At 41.4% G+C, this 18,079-nt stretch overlaps 1 protein-coding gene and 1 long non-coding RNA gene across 2 annotated transcripts; one reads left to right on the top strand and one right to left on the bottom strand.

Annotated features, from left to right (window-relative positions):
• Positions 1-227: 227 nt before the first annotated feature.
• LOC116653704 lies at positions 228-12,417 on the bottom strand. Its single transcript, XR_004308082.1, has 3 exons — positions 12,122-12,417; positions 8,888-11,352; positions 228-613 (listed from the first exon to the last, which is right to left on the bottom strand). It is a non-coding gene; the product is annotated as an uncharacterized LOC116653704 (long non-coding RNA).
• A 21-nt stretch (positions 12,418-12,438) lies between these two features.
• DUSP19 (dual specificity phosphatase 19) lies at positions 12,439-17,990 on the top strand. Its single transcript, XM_015867940.2, has 4 exons — positions 12,439-12,733; positions 12,805-12,851; positions 13,616-13,768; positions 16,902-17,990. Exons 1-4 carry the CDS (start codon positions 12,514-12,516, stop codon positions 17,121-17,123), a joined length of 642 nt encoding a protein of 213 aa, XP_015723426.1. The 5' UTR covers positions 12,439-12,513; the 3' UTR covers positions 17,124-17,990.
• Positions 17,991-18,079: the final 89 nt, after the last annotated feature.

Raw genomic sequence — 18,079 nt, 5'->3', positions numbered from 1 at the left:
AGGTCTCTTTCAACACTGTGTGAGCTGAGAACAAATAAGAGCTAGAATGAAACGTGTCAAACTTAACTCTTCTTGTGGCTTATACAGCAAGGTCTGAGCCACACACTGCTGTAACGTGATGGATTTCACAGTGACTGCTGCCTAAAGGCCCACATGGGAGTTCGGTGCCACCCGCTGCTGCCGGCTCCCACAGCCAGCTACTGTGAGGGGCTCCCTCATCTAGTTCATGGGACTGGCTTAAGAATGAACCTTCTAATCTCATTTTTTAAATAACAGCCTCACCATCTGTTCCTTTTGGTGCATATTAATACTTGTATTTCATTTTCAGTTTGCATTTCTACATTATAAATCAGATTGTTTCTGTCTTTCAGCAGATTTAAACTAATAGATTTTAGAAAGCAGAGAATTGAATACGAGAAGCCTGAATGTAATTGAATTGTTTCTGACCTCCTTCCTTTTGGCTGCTACAAGATAATTTATGATTTAGAACAAAACCGGGAAGCGAAAACTCAGAGTTCCAACCTTACAGCTGCTGTTGACTCATTTGTTGTCCTTTATCAGCTAATTTTCTGTAGGCATTCTGTCCAGGAGCCTGGAATTGCTGGCAGCAGCGCTGTGTGTGAAAGCATCAGGAACATTCAGATCAGACTTTCAATTAATAAAGCACAAAAGTCTATTCCATTTCCAAGTGTTTAATCAAATAGCGATTGGAATATTTTTACATAAAGATTGTTCCTCCTATTCTGAATTCATTTAAGAATAAATATGAATGTTTCTGGTTACAGTAAAGATGTTTCCCATATAGTTACACCCTAAGAAAAAAACCAAAACACTGCTATTGGTGAATCACAGAATGACTTTAATTCAAAGGGACCTTAAAGCCTGTTCAGTTCTAACCCCCTGCCGTGGGTTGGTTGCCCCCAGCAGCTCAGGCTGCCCAGGGCCCCATCCAACCTGGCCTTGGGCACCTCCAGGGATGGGGCACCCACAGCTTCTCTGGGCAGCAGTGCCAGGGCCTCACTGCCCTCTCAGTAAAGAATTTCTTAACATCTAACTTAAATTTCCCCTCTTTTAGTTTAAAGGCATCCCCCCTCATCCAATCACATCAGACCACATAAAAAGTCATCGTACTTACCCACTCTACCTATACATTTTTGTCCTCTCATTTACAGCTGAAACAAGCAGCAGCCAATTTTTAATCTAGCACTGAATTGCTTCTAAGCCACATTCATTCCACTGCAACTTTCAAACAATAACAGCCAACCATCTATACTGCCATGGATGTGGAATGGCATTTAACATTGCGGCAGCTCATTGTGAAGTTTGGGTGTCATATTAGATCACCTGTGTGCTAACACACCAAATTTCTCTCCCTGAAATAAGTAGAAAAGCTATGGGTCAGGATGGAGACCAGGTTGCTCAGTTTTGGTGACGTTTGTGCTGGGAGCATTCTCTGGGGAGCTTTCATGCTCTCTGTGACTACTAGCAGTTCTCAGGTAAAAGCAATCACAATTGCTCTCCACGCTGCACAGATACCAACAAGCTAAAGAAGGGAAAGAAAAGATTTCTGACTCGTTCTCCTTTATAGTACAGACAGAGCATCCTGTTTCCAACTCCCACATTATCCATGAGGCTATTCACAAAATCCTGTCATAGGGAGCACCTCTGCTTGCTATAATTTTTAATGCAAATGGTGCCAAATAAGCTGCTTTTCTTGAGGACAAGCTGAATGTCACAAGAGGGAAGGGAGCGGTATCAATAAGCAAGAATCTTGGATACAAGGCATTTTTACTACCTTGCAGCTGTACAGACCTAACACTAAACAGAATACTATCTGAATTATCACCTTAGCATGGTTAGTTGGTCTATTAATATCCAAGCAGATACATCAAAATGAAAAATAAACTCTTAATGAAGTGTGACAAAGTGGACCAGTGTGTCTGCCCTGGCAGAACAAGGTCTTTTCAGCAAGGTGTTGATTAGAGGAGGGAGGTTTATCTCAGCCCTTAGGAGAAGATATGAAAGGTGAGTTCAAAACTCCGTGACAGACGATGTTTCTGCCCACACAGAGACAAGATGCTGCTGATCACGTAATTGGCAGCATCTCGCTGATCCAAGTGTCAGGACCAGCTTTAAGTTCGGAACTACAAAGCAAGCTTTTTTCCTCTTGCTTCTAAGAACTTCTCTCATTAGAGAGGGAAAATGTGCACGTCTGCTAGGGAAGGTAGGATAGAGCTGAAAAGTTGTGCTTCATAGAAACTGCATTGAAAAGAAAAACAGTTCCAAAACCTTCTCTCTATGCGAATGGAGAAATCACAGGAACAGATAGCAGATGTTACCATGATTAAACTTGGTTAAAGTGGTTGCATGCATTTAAGCTGTCAGCAAAATTTTTTATCAGTTCTAATGGCTGTACAGCAAAGCTCACGTCAGGAGGAGCCTTATACAGAAGCTGCTGGCTGCATACATATAGGCTTTCAGAAGGAAGTTCTATTGCGTGTTGGCTTACAGCAGTATGTCTGTGTAGCACAACTTGGGCTCACCAGTCTAGCAGGAAGCACAACAACAAAGCAACAAAAGCTCTGTCAGTACCAGCATAGCTTCGACAGGTGTGGTAAAACGGAAGGGCAAAGAAAAATATGGCTAACAATTATCTTTAAAACACAACTATTTGCTGGACTTTTTATTGATGATTCACACTCAAATGGCTGCCTATACTTAGTATAAAAGTATGAGCTTAGGGTAAGTTCCACAAGTTTTCGATTGAGTTTGTGCTCAGCTCTGAACCTTTTAAAGCCAACTGTCTGGTCACTTCAGGCTTTAACAGCACAATTCACTGAGGGGCTTTAGAGGAGTGAAAATTTCATTTGAGAACTTGAGAAGGAGAATCACAACATCAAGCAGCTCCATATGCACCAACTGCATCTGGTGCTTCACAAAGCATGTAAATTGTATTTATACTTCTTTAGCAGTGCTACTTTAAAATATACAGTGGTCAATTCACTGCTGCAGAGCAGAGTATGCTGTCACCTAGGTCTATGCTACCCTTCCATCTTACAGTTCTCTCTCTCTATTTCCTTGCCTGTCTGCATTTTATTCTTGGTTTATCTTCTGACTTGGGGACTACTTCAAAACTCACGACTGCGGTGAAATGGTGGCCATCAGGAGCTGATGTCAAGAGATCGAGCACGATCCACTGCCATGCTTCTGCCCATTGGGCAAGCAGAGCCCAAGAAGCAGTTGTTAAACAGACTCCTTTTCAAAGGCAAACTGTTCTCTGAACCAACCAGAACTTTTAAATCATCACCACCACAATCCCAAGTATTTTGTGTCAAGTATTTCTGACAAACAAGTACTCTAAGTTTATGTTAATCTTGCATCTAAAGGCACACATGCTGCAAACTTCACCATATAGAATCTATACCATTGTTTAAATCACCTATGAAAGTCATAAATAGCATTAAACAAATGCAGTTGTCTTTATCAGACGGGCTTTTGTTCAGGGGGGACAAGATTCACAAGGCCTGTCACACTCACTAAACCAAACTGACAGACACATTATATTTCAATCTCTATTTCCTCTAATGAATCCCCCAACTTTGTCATTCTTTAAATTCTCAGGAAGTTACCATGTCTGCAGTTTTCTATTTGGCCACTATTTTAATTTATTCTGTCATTAACATCCAAGCTTGTATATGTGTCTGCTCCTTGCTCAGTTGTTGCATGTCTCAGTAAGTTCTATTGTTGAGGCTGTGTATGAAGTATGGCCAATTGCACAGAGATCCTGGGCCTTTGAACTCTAAGGAGAACATGAAAGAGATGTGCAGAACTGGTTTGAAAATGTTGAATACTACAGCAGCTGTTCTCTAATGCACTGCAGAAACCTGCTGGCTTGAGTATTCACAGTCACTTCTGCTCATACTGGAAGGACAAGTATAACAAGCCTGTTCCAGAACGCTTAGTCCTACACTACGCCAGTGAGCCTTAATCAGTAGAGATGCTGGATGTCAGTAGCACATAAGAGCTGACTTTCTCATTGTGTCCCAGGTCCATAATTTACTATGTATTAATAGCAAATCAAAGGTCAGACTGGAAGCTACAGAAGTCTGTGGCAGCAAGAAGAAAACTGGTTACATGTGAGCTATCAGTATGGCCAGACAGGAGGAAGTCAGGAAGGTTCTGTACAGTAGGATTTGGCTCACTCCAACAGGAAGCACTGGTCACTTTTGGACCAAACGTGGGTTCAAAATGCCATCCTTAGGTCTAATAGTATGGTTTCAGAGTTTGGGTTACATTTGGTTCTCACAGAACTCACTGAACAAAAGGATTAAAGAGTTTTCTCTTTGAATGTTAAGCAAAGCTTCGGAAGCCTGTCAGAATGAGTCACCCATCCAAATTAAGGTCCTGATCTGATATGGGTGTAGACCTTAAGTTAGGTTTCTAGGCAGAGGTTACATCACCACTTTTAAACACACCCTACTGCAGCCAGAAAGGGCGCTGCATTATGAGTCCACCTAGCAGAAAGCGTGTTTTACTTGCAGTTTCCTTACAGACTGATAATCCAGGAGAAGCCAAAAGCAATCTCTGAGGTATCCATACAGCTACCAAGTAGGGACAACACCTAATCTTTACTATGAAGACAAGTTAGACCAAAGTAACTGGCCACTGATTAGATAAAGTTAAAAGTAACCAGTTTGCAAAGAACCATCTCCATCCTGTTTGAACCTGGGATGAGGTCAGAAAGCAGTGAGCTGTTGCTGGAATACAGATGCCAGCAAATCAAACAGAACCTGCCAAGGCGGCCCTGCACACAACAGCTGTGGGGCTCCTACTAACCCCACAGACATTTTCCTGTATCTTGGTCTATTGACAGAGCCTTCCCTGACAAGCACGTAGAACCTCACACTCTGACCTACTTTCTTTAGGCTTTGCTACACTTCTGTCCTAGGCAAATAACCTGTTATAGGTTTCATTGTCTCCCCACTTCCCCCATGGGATGCTGGGGAATGGCACATACACCTTTAAATACAATAGCTTTTATGGTCTATCTGAAGATCAAGGAAGAAGCTCTCTGCAATAAACTTACCTTGGGTTTAGGAGAGGAAAATTTTAGTCAAAAAACAGACTGAAAAGGAAGCGTTATCCCCCACTGCTGCTAGGAATCATGTTTACCAACCAGCGGGGACCTTGAATGCCAACTGTAGTAAAAATCAAGCTGCACTGTTCTCTTTAAAAGTCTCGGGTTAACATACAACAGAGCAATTCCATAGTAGGTTTTTTATAGGAAAAAAAAAAAAAATGTGTGGAGAAAAGGAAACTAGGCAAAGATGACACCAGCATCACCCAAACTGTCACACCCCTGTTCTATGTCAACATGGGGAAAAAAAATGTAAAGCCTGTGACAGCTATCCTCTGCATCTCCATCTGTAATGTCTTCTGCATCTGACAAAAATATGAATCACTTGAGGGTATAGAAAACATAACACTTGTTTCACACAACACAGAAATATACAGCGTAGAACTGAAGTGAAAACAATATTGTGATAGATACGGCAGACTATCTAATTTGGAGTGTGAATCCATACATGTGGAGAACTAACTAATGAAGTTCAACGTTCAGGGTTAAAAAGAAGACAGCTATTCAATCTTACAGAGCAGTCTGAAGCTTTGAAATTAAGGTAAAACCCAAAACTCAAAATATTTCTAATGAAAGAGCGAGTGGTGGTGCTCAAAATACAAAACAGACTTTTTGGTGGGATGTTTTCTTATCAATCAAATCGGATGGTTTTCTTTCACATTCAAATAAATCCTTGGGTGGTTTCGGAAACGTGGCTAAAAGATGGGGGAACCCAGGAAGAAAGGGAAAAACTGTTGTGACTTGTTTTGACAAGACGGTGTCAAGGGTAAGGAATCTTCCTAATTTAGATTTTGTCCAAGTAGTAAATTAGTTCAAATTTATCCGCATTGATTTCCAAATAATTAATATTCTGCCATTAGTCTAAGACCTAATGAATTAGCTGTTTGCTAAAGTAAATCCAAAAATATTTCTATCTCACCTTGAACTTTTAAACATATTAATTTTATTAATATATTTATTTGCATGAGGAAACAGAATGGAAGCCCTTGGTTACTTAAAATCGTGATGAAATAAGTTGAAGTGTGGAATAATGAGATGATCCTGTGCTTTCTTTTTTTCTGAAGTACTCAAAGCGAAGGCGAGTTGAAAAAGAACAACAAAAAGAAGACAATCCTGACCTTTCAGCCTGTCTGCTTATTGAAGAATGAAAGAAAAAATCCTGAATGCATTGTGAGAGATCACTGAGGTCAGTCTGGATCCTTCTTTCACAGTGCAGTGTAGCAAAAATAAGTCATTTTTCAGGCTGTGAATACATGTGTGTATTCCAAGGTGTCATATCTTTTTCTAGAAGTGTCTTTCCTTAAGTTTTATTGCTTCTCTTCACATTTTTGAAGCTTTGGCTTTGAGAAACTTTCAGCTATCCCTAAAATATTGACACATCCATCCCAGTCCCACAATGACAGTAAATCCCAGCAGTATGACTTGTTTGCTGACACAAGCAATACCACCTTACAAACTTAGTTATGATGGAAGTTTTTATCCCATCAACACTATTGACTAGAAGGGCCTTCTTCATCTTGTAAGATTTATGTTCTCTATAATTCACACATATAATCTCTGGGGTCAGAGAACTCAGTCTTATGTAATTAAAACATAAAGCGATTTTAAGAAAGAAAATTAGAACATACGGGCTTGCTCAGACCAAAAATCCATATAGCTCAGTGCCCCATATTTAACCCATGGCTCAAGGAATGGAACTCATGGGGAGAGCCTAAGTACAAAATGTGTATCGGTGCTACTGCAAAATACACTCCCAGACTCCCTGCGACTTGTGGCTCTGGGGCTCTGTGACACAGAGACACCATCTTACATATCATACAGGTGCTGATCCACTCTTCTGTGGATGTGTCCATTGTTTTCTGAACCCACACAGATTTATAGCAAAAGCTTAACAGTGTGTTGTGTGCAGGAATATCAAGGAATAATTTAAGCCCACTCCTGCTTGAATATATTTCTGTTCTGAGAGGGAAGTTAGTGGCTCTGGCTGGATCAAGCTATAGATGTAGAATGAGATAGGGTACAGATAACTTCATTTTCCTTCTCTGCCTGCAGGGAACTTCCTCCCACACATGAGCACACAAGCACAATGTAATATTAGCAATATGTTAAGTCAAGAAAAAAACATGCTGAGAACCCATATTCTCTGACTTCATTTTGGAAGGAAGTGAGATGCTATGCTCAGACGTGTTACCCTTGATTTTAACCCCTACTTATAGAAGACATCTCTTAAAGGTAAACAGAAAGAACAGGTTCTACTTCCACGGCTGACTGGCTACAAGATAATTCTCCTATTGCATTTGTGTTTCAGTCCTGACATCAAACACCCCTAGAAGCTGTGATGGTTTCACTGTTGAACTCTGAAGATAGAAAAACTTGTAACGCATCCAATAAATCCTGATATTAATATTATTATGCCTATCAAACTACACAGAAGAAAAACCTACACTTAAAATGAAACAAGAGTTGTGAAATTAACTCTAATTTGTCTTTCCAGGCTGTAGGCTTGGCCTTTGCTGCCAGAGAAACCTTTGGGGACTTACAATGTACAGTAACTCACATGTCTTTTATTGTTAACTGAAATAAAACTGTACAGAAACAAGGCAAGGAGAAAGATCAAATGCTTTCATGCATAAGTAGGCTGGGAGAAGCTGAAGTGCAGAATGGAAGTTGCTCTTTTGAGTTTTCTGGTAAAACAAGAAATTCTGAGTAGTCTAATGTTTAGCCATTGAAAAAATAGCTTTAGCTTTTTACTTACTTTTTGGTTTCTGCTTTTTACTGATAAACAAACAGAAGAGAACCGTGCTTTGGATTTCAAAGGAATGGAAAACATTACAGAAAATTACTTAATCTCTCTTGTAAAGCTCAGTTTTTCCTCTTCTCTTTGTGATGGTCCTGAACCCTACTCTTAAGTCACTGCTTCTTTAGTGAAGGTATTCCTAAAATACAGATTTGCACTATTGCACAGATTGGCTGAGACTTAGGTGGGAAGGGACCTCTGGAAGTCAGCTGGTGGAGAGTAACTGCCCTAATGATTGATGGTTTGTGCTTGCTTTGTAATTAACCATCACTCTTCTGCAGAGCAGCTAGCACATACAGAAGGCATTTTGTATATGGACATCTTTGCTAAAATAAGTCATGTTTTTCTAATCTCCCCTTTCCCTGATGAACCAATAGACCGTCCCTCACCCAGCTGAACTTCACATCTCCACTGACACAAACTGTTTTACACCAAGATTTATGAAAACCTGATCTTTATACGCTTATCTTAGCTCATACAAGACTGTGGTGAAGCAAGATGAAGAGCTTCTGCAAAAGCGAAACTTGAGTATAAGTGGGAGTGGAAAGCAGATTCTACTTGTTTTAAGTACATATAGACAGGAGTTGTGCCAGATCTTCCTCACACCAGGTCTCAAGGAGTACTCAGTATGCCTTAAACACTTCAGTTCTGCAGTCTACCCCGGTCCTGAGTGCTCGTTATTCAGCACAATTTCTAACATGTTATAAAAATACACAGTGTTAGATTAGTGAATCAGCCTGCTCTTATGTGTGGATTGCTCTCCAAGTGTGCTGAGAACAGAGAGGAACGCCTTGATAAGTGTTTCTAGAGCCCTGACTTTGATTATGTGCACAGCTTTGCTTCTGGGGGAATTTCCCTGCAGCACTATGTGGAGACACCCCAAGGGGAAAACCATCGGCTCAGGCTGGCAAGAACCAGCAAACTGATTGAATAAATAAAGTGAAGCTGCCTACCTTCATGCCAAGGACAGAAGATATTTGGAGTAGGTCCATAGCTGTACCCAAGATTATTAGGAAAAAGGGTCTCCGATTACTTGCAGTCTTTTGCAGCATGAAATGGTCTTTCATGTGTGCTGTCGGAGTAAGATGACCAACTTATCAATCCACTCCACTGTCCTCTTCCTTCCTGTGATCCTAGGAAAAAAGCCCTGTAATAATTGGCAAGTTTATTTTCTTAGGCCTGTACATCTGATCACATCACTGAACTCTCTATGCACAAAAAAGGACAATCCAGAAGGTTTATCACTCTTCACAACACCTACTTCAGAAGAGTCCTTGTTACAAATTCACTCTTCCCTGTGAAATGTCATTTCAAACTTTTATCTGCATTTCAGCAGCTTTTTGATTTCACGCGTTTTACACTTCCCAGCATTCCCAGGAATGTTATGGATACCAAGACAAAGCAGGGAGTATCTGCTCCTTCCTTCCTGGCGTGGGGCAAAGTTACACAGCTGGGTTGGACGAGAGATCATTCTTGAGCAACATCACTCACACTTTGCTGGGATTCTAGCTCTCTTCTAGAAAATTCTCCTTACTGGTACCAGATGTAGATCCATTTCTATTCATAACAAGTCTTAAGGAATAAAACAAATGGATAAGAACAAATGAGAAGCTCAGTCTCTCAGTCAAAATGTCTTTACATGAAGTAAATGGCACAGGACACAGATGGATACAGAACAAATGCCTCTGAAGAGAAATATGGCATTTTATTCCCTGTCATGCTCTAGGCATCCTGCTATGTACTGTCTTGTCTTACCGCTTAGGCTGTGAATGATTCCAACCTTGTTCCTTCAAACTCCCATCTCCTTCAGCAATGGGAAGGGCAGCAGGAGCAGGTATTGTGTCTTGACAACTTTGCAAAGCTGAAACTGAGTCTCTGCACCAGGCCAGAGCCTCCACAGTGTGTGAGGCAAACCATTCTGGAATGTACAAGGCAGGGAAGTCATTGCTGGAAGTGCTGATACACGCAGCAGCACAAATGGTAGGGAAACATCTATTAGGACAGACGGTTGTGCTGTACAAATCAGTATGGACATAACCTGCCTGTCCCACGTACCACCAAGTGCTTTGTCAAGCGATGAACACATGCAATATGATTTCAGATCTAAGCTATTCCTTGCCCTTGTTTCAGATTTCTTTCTTGAATATGATTACCTCCACACAGCACAATGCATTCCAGAAAAGGCTTACAAGAACCTCATAAAACAGCATTATTGTTTCCCCCTCTCTACTCTGATTATTTCCTGATGCATTCCATGGTCATGCTCACCTTTCTCATTGCAATAGTACATTCATGATTCACTGTCATCCTGTGACCAACAGGTACACACAGTTCTTTTCAGCTTCTCACTTATTTTCAGCTAATGAACTTCCACACCACAGCAGAGGCTCATATTGTTAGTTATACAGTATTGATTTCTCTTATTACAGTCCTCAAAATCATCTAGTTATTTCAGTTTGAAATGTAATATTAACAGCACACTATCTGGTGTTTCATTTTCTGCTTCAGTTAAACTACTGATAGAAGCGATCTACCAGCAATTCTTGGTGCATTTTGCAATCCAGTTCAACCCTCTATCATGCACATTCTTCAGAGTACAAGGCTGGTTTCTGAAAGTCAGCTATCTGGAATGTCTGATTAACATTTCTGATAGAATCTGGCTCTTTTGCATAGATGAGTAAGAGCAGTATCTAGGCCAGAATGAACACTGGAAGGAAATAAACACAGCAGAGAGATGATAGTGTCACATGGGCTTTCTGACTACGTACAAGATGTTTTCTGTAACAATTAGCATTTATGTTTTCTATCTGACAAATATTAGAACAGGTTCTGATGAATTTCCTGAGAGAAAACAGAAGAACTATGAATTAAAGACAGCTTAAGGCTCTACTGCAAATGCATTGGTAGAGAGCTTATTCAAGAACTGAAGATTCAGCAATACCATAATACACACTCACTCAGTGACAGAGAAACAGCATCCAACTCCTGACATATCTTTAAAGTGCTTTTCAGTCTCCAAAAACATTGCAAGAAGAGCTGTTTGCCTGTGAAAATGAGATCCCAGTTTAAAACTCCAATCTCACAACCGTCTTCTAATTTAGAAGTACAAACTAATTAGAGTACAAACAATTCAATAGCAACATGTAAACACCTGCAAGACATAAAACAACGTTTGTTATTATCTAGGCTTGTTAGTGTTCAGTGTGCTTACCACACAGACACAGTAATTAATATCATACAGATTCCTCAATGAGTATCTGTAGAATACTTGCATTTCGCAGGTAGCAGTACAGATTTGGTGTTCAGCAGCGACCTCTGATGGTTAGGGTTGTTATAGCAATGACAAACATTCCCGGCCAGTTGGATCAGCTCCTCTGAAACCAGCTTCTTTCCCATGTTCACGTGTATTGCCGTCTTCCTTAGATGCCAAGGAACAATATATACTTTTATTAGCTGTGTTATTATCTTTTAGCCATAGGAACCTTACGTATCTATCAGAACTTAGTCTTGCAGACTCTCACACAATATGCCCTGTACTTGCGTGGCACAGAAATCAATTACAAGGCACATCCTAGAGCCCTGCTCCTCTAGAGGCAGGCTTCTGAGTCTGGACTGCAAATAAATTTAGCTCGGGCCTTGACAAACTGCCTGATATAAGAGGCTCTTGCAGTCTTGTTGGATACTCTACAGTTTTTGGTCTCTCACTGCTTCTTAAGGAAGCAAACCAACGCATCTTGGTTCAGCATGCTGTGAAATAGCATGCGACTCCACACGTAGCCCTGTAGTTCATCAGAATTATCTACCGGGCCTTGGGGAAAAGCAACCAAAAATCTTTTTGCCATTATTATTTTAACGTAACCGCTGAAAGCCATAGCTCACTTTCAAGGAGACTGTTAACTACACACTTGTCACACAGGATATTACAAAATGTCCTGATTATATTTAGAAAGTACCTTTGGTTGCAGAAAATGATGGCTGTAATTGACATTTAACCTCCTGTTTGGCACCTCAGTGACCCTGATTTCCGCTCTGTGCTCCTGGCCCGGTCCTGACCCTTCTCCTTGGCTTTATCTCTTAGTTCTCACTTTTGCTCTCCCAAACACAGATTCTGCCTTTTCCAGATGACCCTCATTTTATAACCTAATTCCTGTGTGAAAATCGCCTCCTGCAAACCCCAAACAACTCACAGCGCTGCAGCTCCCAGCACTTCTCTGCTTCTTGAGCTGCATTTGCCGGCTTCTTTGCGTAGAGCTGCAATGCCTGGCTTGGCTCTGCAGGTGGTCCTGGGGAAGGATCCTTTCAGGGCCATCACACGGATGTTCAGGGACATATTAAAATCAGAGGGAATAATAAGCTGTAGCAATTAACAAGCTTTAATTGCACTAACTGACAAGGAGGACTTTGTAGACAAACGGCGAAGCGTTAAGAGCCGGAGCTCCATGAGGCCCCCGCCCATCGGAGCGCGGCAGGCCGGGAAGCGTCCCCTTCCTCCGCCCCCTCGGGGCCGCCCCAAGCGCCGCCCCAACAGCCGGCGGTGCCGCCCCGTGCGCGGTGCCGGGCGGCAGCGGGCGGCGGTGCCATGCAGTCCCTCGCCCAGGAGATCAGGAGTTTCTCCAGGGCCAACCTGCGGAAGCAGCGCACGCGGGTGACGACGCTGACGGGCCGGAGGGTCATCGAGACGTGGCGGGGCGCGTGTCTGCAGGTGGAAGAGGTGGCGGAGGCGGTGCCCGGAGGCGGCTTCGTGCAGGACCTGAGCTGCGACCTGCAGGTCGGCGCCGCGCGGCCCTGGCTGCTGCTGGGTGAGTGAGGCGGGCGGAGGGGCCTCTCGGCGCTGCAGGGCGCACCGTGCAACGGGTTGCTCTCTCCTCAGGGTCGCAGGATGCCGCTCACGATCTGGAGACCCTCAGGAAGCATAAGGTAACGCCGCAGTGTGTCTGGCATGCTTATTTGGTGTGGGTTTCGTTCTTAAAGGCTATAATATTCTTTGAGTGATGTTACGGGAAGTGACGGCACCGCAGTTGTGCAGATGTCTGTGGGGGCTGCAAGAAGCTGGGACGTGTTTCTATTTCACACAGCAGATCCCTGCATTGCCCTCTGTGCAGATGTCAGGCACTGAGCGGAACCAGACATACATGTCTGTGCAGCTGAGGGAGGGAAGGCAACAGCTCCAATGCCATCCTCAGCTCTGGTGTTTCAGTCCTCCACGTAGATGTTTTCATTTCCTTGTATTCGTTGTGAGAAGGAAAACTGAGCACTTTCAGCACATGGTTTGTAGCAGGAATGTTAAAGCTCAATGGCCAGATTGTCTGACAGGTTTCATGTCAATGACCTTTCTCAGAGAGCAGGTCTTCCTTACCATCAGACTCAGCACTGAGGTGTTAGCCATCACCTATCAAGGTACAATAGAGTCTTTATAATATAGGAGATATGAAGGTAGATGCTTGAAATCCATCCACTGCCCTAATGAGAATCACTCATTTGTTTTAGTTAAGCAAACAAAGACTGAAATTTGGCAGTATCCTTAAGTTGTATTGTATTTTAACTCAAACACATCATAGATGGCACATAAAGTTGAACAGTGTGGTTGTGTAGGTTACAATCTGTTTGTGTCTAAGGAATATTTTACCTTTGTTACTGCTTTTTTTGCTTGCTGTCTTCAGAATTCTGTTTTTTTTATTTAGGTTACACATATTCTAAATGTGGCCTATGGAGTCCAAAATGCCTTCGTTAATGACTTTATATACAAGACCATACCTATTTTGGACCTTCCAGAAACAGATATCACCTCCTACTTCCCAGAATGTTTTGAGTTTATTGAGAAAGCCAAGATGCAGGTACAGTATAACTATACAACATAACTATACAGTATGGTTATTTATTACCTTAACTTAAATCCAAACAGCTGCTTCTCTCAAAAGCTATGAATCCATATACAGTTATGTACCAAGGGTGTCGGAGCACAGGTTAGTACCTTGAAGCCAGCCATTGATTTTAACAGCTGATAAAACCCTGACAAAGGCATCACACAGGGAGTAGGATGACTGACCTGCGTTTGGGGTTGCTTAGCTGCTCTACATATAAAACCAAGAGGGATGACCCTATTTGTTAAACTTGGCCTTACTGTTTAATTTATATCAGTGGTAGCTTTGACACTGTGACCTGACAACCAGACATTGTTGTACATTATTTGACTATTTCTACCATATTCATTATTTACACAGTTTGAGATAGTAGTTGATAATCCTGCCCCAGTTTGCTTTCTGCACACAATGTTCTTTCCTTCCCTCATGTATCATTTACAAGCTATGTGATACTTATTATCACTTAATGACCTTTTCAAAGTTTCTTGTTACTGTTTCCACTTCATTTCTAAATGAGACTTGCCATTCATAACTCCACAATGCTGACTCCTGCCTTTGGTATTTGTGCTCCAGTTACTATTCTGTAAACTATGAAGTTCTGAAGTTCTGCTTTTGCCCCCCACCCATCAGTATTAGTGATTGTGTAATGGCAAAGTCGCACTGAAGATCAGGTAACTGACAGAATAGGTGTTCATAAACCATGTAAGTAATCAAAAACCACTTGATTTGTCTCTGCATAATACTGTTGGCTTTGTCATGTCAATTTTAAAAGACCTTATGATGAAATCTATTAAGTGCTATTTTGTGTAAGTAATGACATGGAGATACTACCATTTCATCTCCAAAGTTGTGGGGTGTGAGGAATGTTCACTGATGAGGAAGTCTAGATATCTAAGAAATGGTTACTAGAATGTGGTTAACTTAAGACAACCCCTTACATTAGAGAAGCAAGAAAAGTGTGCACTGTGCTTTGAGTCACTGACAGCTGTTGCTTGTAACAGGATCTAGTTTTCTAACACTTGTTAACTGCTTCAGCCCGTAGACATCGTGGTACAAACACTCATACTGATCAGTCACCTCTTTCTCTGGGCTGCAAATTGGTAGATTTTCCATTGCATGGTAGCTGACCCATGTCAAATCATGTTGCTCATATCTAATGCAAGAGTGAAGCATTATGCACTAAATGCATCCTAGTATAAACTAGCAGTGGATTTTACCAGGGAAAAATAAATGTGGGTTTATTACTATAGCCCGTGTTTTCTAAGTCTACTCTGTGGACAAAGAGTGAGAAAGAAAACAAAGAGAACAATTTGCAACAGGCAACATGAAGAGGATATGATTTCCATTGGAGAAAAAACAAGTAGCAGTATTGGGATCAGTGAAGATGGAACAACTCCATTTCATACTTCTTTGTCTTGTTATTTGGGTTAGAACAGGAATAGTTTCCTGCTCTGTGTATTAATACATCAGTTAATTGGAACATGCAGCTCTGTGACCTTAGTCATAAAGCTTCTGTAGCCCTGTTGTTTTTTTCTCCTGCTTAAAGTACCCATTTAACAATGAGTACATGTTAAGGACAGGCAGAAGAGACTGCTTATATTTAGAATATATTTGTGTGTGTCTGAGTGTGTTGTGTCACGTTTCAGTATCTTCATTTGAAAACTGAAGATGCCGGTTTCAGCAACACCACTACTATAACTTGGCAGACAGTTTGGACTGAGCCTTTGCCAGGGCAGGATCTGGTGTACAAATCTGATATGATCACAACACTTTGTCATTGTAGAAGTTGTCTACACCACACTGAGCTGTCTCAGTGTCTTTGTGCCCAGGAGTTTGTAATGAAACTTGCAATATGTTATTCAAGACTCATTCAGATGCCTCAAGGGTTGTGCTGGAAATGCTCAAGCAGGCTGAAAAATACTAATTTTGCATATAATTCAAAATAAGCTTGATTTTAACTACTAGGAGAAACATTTGTGAGTTCCTGGGAAGTTGAGTATAGCCATACTTAGTGAAGGGCCTTTATTGAACCAGCTGTATCAACTCCTAGCAATCATACTGATGATATAAAGGCAAAACACACATTTATCACCAACCATATCATGTATTTGGTGGCTTTGGTGTTCCTATACATGATTCTGCTTAGCTAGAACTTAAAGAACTCCAGATTACATAAGAAGCATGCAATTAAAACTACAGTGTGTTACTGTGTTCAAGTATCTGCTTCTGTGCCTAGCTGTTTGCTGTTGTAATGCTATAATGGGGTGGAGAGTACCATGATGGTGTCTGAATAAGGAGCTAGGAAATATGGTTTAGTGGTTTTCTGTAGGTATAGTAAAGGGAGGATGATTGGACTAGATGATCTTGTAGGTCCTTTCCAACCTTGAAATTCTATAATAAAAGTAAAGCAGAGAAATCTTTAGCTACAGCAAATGAGCCCAAAAACAGCAAGCATGAATACAAAAATGAAAGAATTGCTTACCTTGGGAATGCCTCAAACATACAGAACTCTCTAGCAAAATCCCACTACTTTTGCTGCCAACCCTTAAATGAGGTCTGGGAATGGGTGGATCCTGGTTCGTGCACTGCACACACTTGAACTCGCGTGGGTTGGCCCAGCCTTCTGACCAGGTGCTCAGTCACTGCTTCAGGCCTTGACTCAGCATGGACACTACAGCTGCCTTTCTGTGTTTTTAACCTGGTAATAGCATACAGTCAACTTTCTTTCCATATTCCAAATAAAACACATTTTAAAGTTAGTGTCCAATTAGATCAAGTGTCTTTGTGTTCCAGCTGTCTATGATTTGGTGTTTACATGAGGAAGCTACTGCAAGGACTTGGAGAAGAGGACAGAGAATGGTTTTTAGTTCTGAAATGTTAGGTGTGAACTATTTGTTAATCATCAAGTGGCCTTGGTTAGAAAAATATTTAGTTTGGGGCTCACATAACTGTTTGGAGGTATTTATTTACATTCATATTTGCTTTGAGCTAAGCAAAGAGCTTTTACTAAACCATAATATATTGTAAATCAACTTTCTTTGCTAAGGTTTCTTGTTTCTATCTACTTAATGAATGTCCCAACTTGTGTTTCATTTGTTTCTTGAAGGATGGCGTGGTCCTGGTCCACTGTAATGCAGGAGTCTCCCGTGCAGCAGCGATAGTCATTGGTTTTCTGATGAATTCCGAAAGACTGAGTTTTGCTTCAGCCTTTTCCTTGGTAAAAGGTGCGAGGCCTTCTATTTGTCCCAATCCTGGCTTCATGGAGCAGCTTCACAAGTACCAAGAACAGAATATAAAGGCGAATGGAAGCATAAACAATCACGACTGATGGAAAGGGAGAAGTGAAACAATCTGTTCAGACTATCCAGTACCAGATGTTGGATATACTTTAATCTCTCATTTTGCAGTCCTTTTTCACAGGTGCACTTTAAAATCTTTCTCTACATGTTTATGTTCACCCTTACACTCCCATTCTTCAGCATCTGGTGTAGAGGCCAAATGGTGCTCCACTGACTTCACAGATGTTTGACCCAAGAGAACATTCTTCCTAGGGCAATGAAAAAAGATACTTTTCTTGCTGTGGTGATCAAAAAAATCAGAATGATTTTTTTTTTACTTAAATGCCAGAGAATGCAGTCAATACAGAGAGGAAATAAAAAGGCAACTGGGATTTTAACATTGCCCTGCTTATTTTCATGCTAAACCAAGCCTTTACATGTTCTAGCTGGTTGTAACACCTAGATAAGATGTTAATATAAGGAAGTACCTTGCTTTTGGGTCTGAAATCAGTGTTAAAAGTAAGGAGGCTTTTATTGAATTTTATGGGCTAGCCAGCCACTAAATAAATATATAAGATATGAAGCAGCCCATTGATGGAAATAACAGGGTGCAGGATGCTTTAATGCTGCACTTCTTTCTCCTGTGTCCCATCAAGCACAGTAACATCATGTTTTGCAAGTGCTAGGAAACAAGCTGTCAGGGTTTTGTTGTTGATGGGTTTTTAGATGGTTTCAGAGCTGATATGTTGTTACAAACATTCTCCTTATCCCAGACTCTCTGCGTTCAGTCCCCTCCATTGATGCCCCCTCACTCCATTCCACACAGTGTATATAGAGCACACATCATAGGAGAGGTTCCTGGTTTCTTGTCACTTTGCTGACAGATGAACTGTTGTAAGATGGTGTGGTTAGAGGAAGAAACAAAACATCAGAATCCGTGACAAAGATTTTGTGCATAGCAGTATTTGTGAGGCCTTTGTGCCCCTTCTGAATGGTTAGATAGTAG

Source organism: Coturnix japonica, chromosome 7 (assembly GCF_001577835.2).
Source record: "Coturnix japonica isolate 7356 chromosome 7, Coturnix japonica 2.1, whole genome shotgun sequence".
Classification (NCBI taxonomy): domain Eukaryota; kingdom Metazoa; phylum Chordata; class Aves; order Galliformes; family Phasianidae; genus Coturnix; species Coturnix japonica.
This window is presented reverse-complemented; position numbering and strand designations above follow the sequence as displayed.

Bases quoted from the DNA above. Each gene is read 5' to 3' on its own strand.
- DUSP19 (XM_015867940.2), top strand. From the start codon at position 12,514: ATGCAGTCCCTCGCCCAGGAGATCAGGAGTTTCTCCAGGGCCAACCTG. The intron at 12,852-13,615 runs GTAACGCCGCAG...TTTTTTATTTAG, and splicing joins AGACCCTCAGGAAGCATAAG to GTTACACATATTCTAAATGT. The intron at 13,769-16,901 runs GTACAGTATAAC...TGTTTCTTGAAG, and splicing joins TTGAGAAAGCCAAGATGCAG to GATGGCGTGGTCCTGGTCCA.